The sequence below is a fragment of the Drosophila nasuta genome, chromosome 2R (genome assembly GCF_023558535.2).
Source record: "Drosophila nasuta strain 15112-1781.00 chromosome 2R, ASM2355853v1, whole genome shotgun sequence".
Lineage (NCBI taxonomy): Eukaryota > Metazoa > Arthropoda > Insecta > Diptera > Drosophilidae > Drosophila > Drosophila nasuta.
This window is the reverse complement of record NC_083456.1, coordinates 5532098-5538817: the sequence shown is the minus strand read 5'-3', so window position 1 is coordinate 5538817 and position 6720 is coordinate 5532098. Positions and strand designations below refer to the sequence as shown.

Genomic DNA, 6720 nt, shown 5'->3' with positions numbered 1-6720 from the left:
TGGTTTTCCTTTTTTGTGTGTGTGCTGCTTTTTATCTATCGTTCGCTTTCTATATGTAGTCTATGTATCAATGGAAGCATTATAGGACTCAGTTCTTTTATATAGTTGCCAAGCCATCGGCATATTTGGTTAACAGCTGTGCGTGTCTGTGTGTGCGTGCGATTCCTTCGATGTATGTGCATATGTGTGCGACTTCTTATACGAAACAAATATGGCTGCAGACCACACTGAACTCGTAGTGTGCTATATATCCTGCGTCTTAACTGCCTCTTAAAGTCCTCGTTATTGCCATTTATTTACGCTTCCATTTGTAGGGGTCCTTTAAAACTTTGTATACTTTTTCTCGCAGACAAGAGAAAGTCTTAAAGACACTTTAAGCTGAAACTTTTACCCCATTGAATAAATAGTCTTTTAAAATATTTATTTATTTTTTTTTTACTTTTTTGTAACTTTATTATTACTCAAATTTGTCTTTTCCATCTGAAATGTTCTCTTGAAACTGTTGCTGAAACAGTTTTCTTAACAGTTTTTCCATTGTTGTTTAATTTATTCTGTGTTTTTTAGTTTTCCAGTTTAATCGTTTTTTTTTCGAATTTTTCACTCGTACACATTTCTAATGTAATAAATTGTAATTAATTTACGTTTTAATTATATCATTTTCTTTTTTCATTCGCTTGTTCAATTATGCAATACACTATAAATATGCATATATGTTTTGGTATTTGTTATTACGTTTGTATTCTGTTTGGTTTTTTCTCATTCATTTTTTTTGTTTGTTTTCGCTATAGTTATGCTAGTTTTACATCATTACAATTAACTATATATACGCATACACATAAGCTATAAAGTTTTACATATTCATTTCATTTTCTATAATTTGGTTTTACTGCGACTAAATACGTTTTCGTTTTTGCTATTTGTTTTGCTGTCATTTATATTTTTCGTGTATTTTTTATGTAATTTACAATTAGTTTCCACATGCGCGCAATTTAATTGTTGTAATTTTCACACTGTTTCCTTATAATGAGCTGCTTCATGACGTTTCTCACAATTCGTGTTGCGCATCTCATTTTCATTTCTATATTAATTTTTAATTACATTTTCGGCGTTTGTTAGTAAATAGGTACTTAAAATTAATAACTGAACATATTATTTCGTATATGTTTCTGCGCATATTCATTTCCGACTAATTGAATTTTTAACTATTTTCCTGTTCACATATACCCCCCAAATCCGCAAAAAAAATAATGCCGAAGAGGGTTATTAAGGTATGCAATTAAACGAAATAAATGCTGTGGAACTTACTTACAAACTGAATGGAAGAAGGATATTTTAAATAGAGGCATTACAGGGTATATGCTATTTTGAGCGCATTGGACTATGAGAGACTTCTTACTAGTTTATGCTCATTTTAATTGTTGAACTTCTTTCTGTCGTATTTATATTCTTTTTGTTTATTAATATCTAGGCAAATTTTTAGTTTAGTTTTTTTTTTTCGCGTAACAAAGTAGCTGCATACTTACAACTAACAATATCAATTTGTATTATTTTGTTTTTGATTCGACACCAAAAATTCTGTCTTGTGTTTGCTATGGGAATTGGCTACAAAGGGTTTTATAGGCTTTACCAGAGTTTTGTTTTACGCAGAAACTAAACAAACTGTTGTCCGCAAAATATTTGTTGATTTTTATTGTTGAGAGACTTTTGTTGTGACTTGCAACATTTGCTGTGTTTTGTTATGTTTATATTTTAGGCTAGTTGGAAAGTGTGTTGATTTGTTGTTTTATGTTGTTGTTGTACAGCTTATAACGAATATTTAATAGCTAGTATTATTTACACACATACTCGTCGTACACATACAATTTTAATTCAGTCTTTGGAAGAATAACATTTATATTGGTTTCATTTATACATAAATATTTCACTTCATATATATATTCCTATTTTGAATTCATTTCATATATTATTTTAACCTCATTCTCTACCAAGTTTGCGTATAAATTGTTTTGTTTTGAGCTGCTGACCAATAGCTAAAGTAGAGTTCAATATTGGTCCTAGACAGTTAGTTATTTAACAGGAAATTATATGCAGCTAGTTGTGAAATGCAGAAAATCAAAATTATGTTGAAAAGGAAGTCAAACATTCTTAACTTTGTGAGTGGCTCAGCAAGTTTATAAAAAGTTAATTCTAAATAAGAAAGAATTAGAAGAACTCAGTTGAATTTTCTTATTTCACATAACGAGGGTCTTAAACAACAAGAAAACTTAACTACACATTTATATATGTACAATAAAATTGATGTTAAAAATCAACAAGCAACAATTCGTGCTTCAACATTCACAGCAGACAGCAAAGAAAAGCGAACAATGAACATTTATTTTAACACAGTTGACTGACTAATTGCATACACACACACACATTCAACATACATAGTCACACACACACACACTCATCACTCACACACGCATACACACTCAGTTGAAACAGTTTGCGGACTGTGCGCTTCAAGATCTTAGCTTATAGATCACATTTAAAACGCACCGTCAATTAATGTCACACACGAAGCTCATCCATCAGTGGATGTTGCTGTTGTGATTGCTGTTGCTGCTGTTGTTGCTGCTGCTGCTGCTGTTGTTGCTGCTGGCCATGCTGCTGCGTTGTGGTTGCCACAATAACTGGCACTGTGGGCGGCGTTGGTACTGGTATCAGGCCGCCAGCAGTGGTCAGCACAGTGGTCATGCTTTGATTATGATGATTCTGCAAATGTTGCTGATGCTGCTGATGTGTGACGACGTGCTGCTGCTGGGCGGGCGAATGCTGTTGCGCTTGTGCTGCCTGTGTTTGCTTCATGCAGCTCTTTTTGGTCAGCGTGCCACACTGATTCCCGAGCACCTGCAGCGAATGTGGCGGTGGCAGCATCCCACCACCACCTCCTCCCGCCCCCTGGCTGCCGTCCTGCATTGAGGATTTCATATGCTTTGGTGGCGGCGGTGCCCGATGCGGAATATCCGCAAACTCCGGCGGCGGCAGCTGATGATGCTGCATGGCATGATGATGCGACAGTATGGTTGCCGGATCGCTTTTCGCATGTATGGTCAACGTTTCCAGATCTCCGCATATGTTGTTCGGCATTTGGCCGTTCTCCTGTCGCTTCAGCTTCGTCTGTGTTCGTGGCTCGCTGAGACGGGTCTTGTCCCGCTGATAGTAGACGCCAGCAAAGATCAGAACATTGAGTATCAACAGTGAGCAGCCAATGGCAATGGTCACACTCAATGCCGTTGAGTAGGCGGCAAATCCATCGTTATCCTGCGAGGCACTCGCAGCACCTCCATGCTCTGCATCCAGCATATCGTCTGGGTAGATCTTGCCAGCGCCATATCGAGTACCATTCCGTTGCAGCGATGAGGATGGTGAGCTGAGGTTCAGCAATGAAAACACTTGATTCTGAAATACTGTAAAGTTGCCAATCGCCGCCGCATTAGCGCCCCTCGAGGTGTAGGATGGATTCAATGGCTTCACCGAGGCATCGTTCGCAATGTTGTTGTCCAACTCGTCATCGTCATGCAGCTGATGATGGGCAGCAGGCACATTATCTCCGCCTGGCTTGTGCAGATCCGGAATAAGGTTCAACCAGAAAGAGAGTCGATGTGCGCGATAATGATTCTTCAGCTTGGGTTTAGTATCTGTATAAGTGTAAACAAAAATAATTTGGAATGGTTGTCATTGGTGGAAATAAAACATCATTCAATTCTAATTAAATGTTTAACCGAATGTAATACCAAAATTGGGATTCAAATTTTAAAATCACCGGTGAATATTAAAAAAAAAAAAATTATTATTAAAATCCAATTGTTATTATTTCCCCAATCGATAAGAAAATCTATCGTAATTTAAAATTATCGATACAATATCTTTGAAGGCATCAAGTCTGGTCACACTTGATTTATCTCTCCTCTTTGGCTTCTTTGTGTCAGAAGTGTTGTGGAGTCCACAATGTGAACCTAATAATTTCAGAAATATAATCGAAGTGCCTATTTATTAACATTTCTATTGAATTATACAAACTGAAAATTTATTGAATGTGTCAGTGCTAAACATTAGTAAGATCAGAAACTAAGAAAGCACAGAAAATATCGTATTTCATTCAACAAATATATTAATGATTATAGATGCTAAGTGAAGTCTGCACGTCTTCATTTCAAATCTGAGATGAACATTTTAAGCTTGTTAAAGACTGGAATACATCGTACAAAAGTTAACTTCAACCCAAAAAACAATGATTTAATGCTTCATTAAAAGTTATGTTACGTTATTACAATAATTGACGTGCATACTAACCAAAATTTAAGTATTTCTTGTGTACGCTCTCATAGGCTGTCCATTCGATGGTCTTGTAGCGACTGCGCTCCTGTCGGCTGCCGTGTTCCGTTTCCATTTGTTCATTTGGATTGCTGCATATTTGCGTAAATTGAGGAAAGCAATTGTGGGAAATGAGTTGGGATGATGTTTGGCTGGCTGCGTTGGCTGTTGGTTCGATTCGATCGACCGCAGACCCAATCAACACTTACCCGGTGCGCACAAAGTTGGACCAGTAAAACATTACAACTTCCGATAGACTGATTTCGGTTTTCGTATAGTTGCGAGTAAAATGATTTAAACCGCCGACGAGTGGTGCACCAAAGATATACGGCAAGTCTTCGCCATGGATGCAACCCTGACGCTGTTTGAATGAACGAAATTGAAAATTGTATTTGAAATGCTATTGCAAAGCTGATGTTTGGATTTTTGTTTGAACTTACCTGTGGATAGTCACCGAATCGGGTCTGATAGTCAAAGACATATAGATACGAGTTGCGATGATCCGCGGAATGTAAATCAACGGTTTGAGCAGCAGGTGCAACAACCTGGGCATCGCTTAAAGCCTCTAAAGTTTCATCTCTGCAAGTGGAAAACAGAGACAGATATAGAAATGCGAAAGCGGATGAAAGAGAGTGTAAAAATCAAATAACAATTTTTGTACTACAATTTTCCGACTATTTGCTGCATCGAGTTGCGCTCAAGTGTGCCACTAACAAGCCACTTTGAGTGCCACTCTGGGTGCACTCACAACTGTTTACCTGTCCTCCCCGCCAGTAAAGCAGTTGCCTTCGAGTGCGCTCAACGAATGCTAAGCCTATTTTGGCAAAAATATTATATTTTGTTGCGACTGATTTGAAACGTTTTACTTGTTTTTTATGCTCAATTTTGTCAGAGTTTTTTGCTATGTTTTCATAGTTTTTATTTTCATGTTCTTTATGCATTTGAAATGCACCAGTGCGAAATTTGAATAAAAACCATTTGCCACATTTGCATACGTATCTCGCCCGTTGCAGAGCGTCGGCAATAAAAAGTACAGTCTATCGTTGAATATTATTCTATACACGATGTATACAACATAGATTCTCTAGTATATATGTATACACTTAAAACATAAACATTTTTCTTCGTCAGTGACAAGAACTTTTGTTTTTACTCTTTCAAAATGCAGTCAAAGTATCTCAAAATAATAGATAGTTTCTGTGCGCAAACATTTACTTAAGTTTGTAAAGTTTGTCCATGGAGTAATGTAAACTTAAAACATTATTATCGTTCATTCTTATCATAAAAAATAAATACAAAAGTGAATTTAATAGTTTTAAATTCAAATGAAGCAAAACACAACTTAAAGTTCCAACTCATTAAAGGCATTTAAATTAATTGGTATCCTTTGTGGCTCACTCAAATTCCTTTTGTATTTTATTTTGTAAAGCGTCATCATACAAATAATGAATTCAAATGTTTAACATATCATTTTCTAAATCTCCGCACGTTATATGAATACTAAACAGTCGAAATGGCTTTATGGAATATTTATTATATTTTAAATCTATTTGTCGTTGGGTTTTCATATTTTACAGCAGCAGACTGACGATTTGTTATAGAGATCAAGCGTGAACCGTTTGCTGCTTCATTGCAGCCAACTGAACGCACGTTTGCACAAAAGCAACAACTTTTGCATAACTCAAATGCTGAATTGGACTCCGAAATGAGAATTATTAAGTATACGCGAGCGAGAGACGCAGCAGCGGAAATCTTTTTTTCATTTATTGAAAGACCAAAACGTATTCTGATTAAATTATGTATTCAATGATTCTTCTCGTACTTGTATTCAGCAATTTAACAAATAAATTGTGTAGCATAGTCAATACTAAGTCAATATGCATTTATTTGTGTAATGTTGTTGTTGCTGTTGTTTTTGTAGTTGCCTAGACGCAAACATAAATATTGATAAAAATCAAAGGCAAAAGCAAAAGCAAATCATTTATGACTGCACATATGCAATTTCATATCACTTATGTGCCAGGTTGTGCCAGACGAATCTCTATGCTATATATGCACAATTGTGGGGCGGGTATTTGACTCCATAAATTGAATTGAACATCGAACATCGAACATCGAGCATTGAATATGGAACTGTGAGCGTTGTGCATTTCCCTAGGTCATTATTTATGAAGACTGACAGGCAGGTGGGCAGGCGAGCAGGCATAAAAATTTGCATTTCACTTGCCATAAGATTGAAATCAAGATTCATTTAAGCTGCTTTAATTGAAAACTCCTCTGGCAGCAGGTGAAGTATAAGCTTGTGTGTGTGGAATAAGGAGTGTTTGGGCACGGCTGAATGAAACAGCTCGCATTTAATTA

At 36.4% G+C, this 6720-nt stretch overlaps 1 protein-coding gene and 1 long non-coding RNA gene across 2 annotated transcripts in view; one reads left to right on the top strand and one right to left on the bottom strand.

Annotated features, from left to right (window-relative positions):
- Nucleotides 1-434: 434 nt before the first annotated feature.
- LOC132785305 (neuroligin-4, Y-linked) overlaps nucleotides 435-6720 on the bottom strand; it is a 79220-nt gene continuing 72934 nt past the window's right edge. The window contains 4 exon segments of the mRNA XM_060791343.1: nucleotides 435-3683; nucleotides 4339-4451; nucleotides 4569-4720; nucleotides 4800-4938. Coding sequence (XP_060647326.1) covers nucleotides 2554-3683; nucleotides 4339-4451; nucleotides 4569-4720; nucleotides 4800-4938 — 1534 coding nt within the window. The 3' untranslated portion in view covers nucleotides 435-2553.
- LOC132785306 (uncharacterized) lies at nucleotides 3988-6211 on the top strand. The gene is made up of 3 exons (XR_009632311.1): nucleotides 3988-4100; nucleotides 4170-4571; nucleotides 5937-6211. It is a non-coding gene; the product is annotated as an uncharacterized LOC132785306 (long non-coding RNA).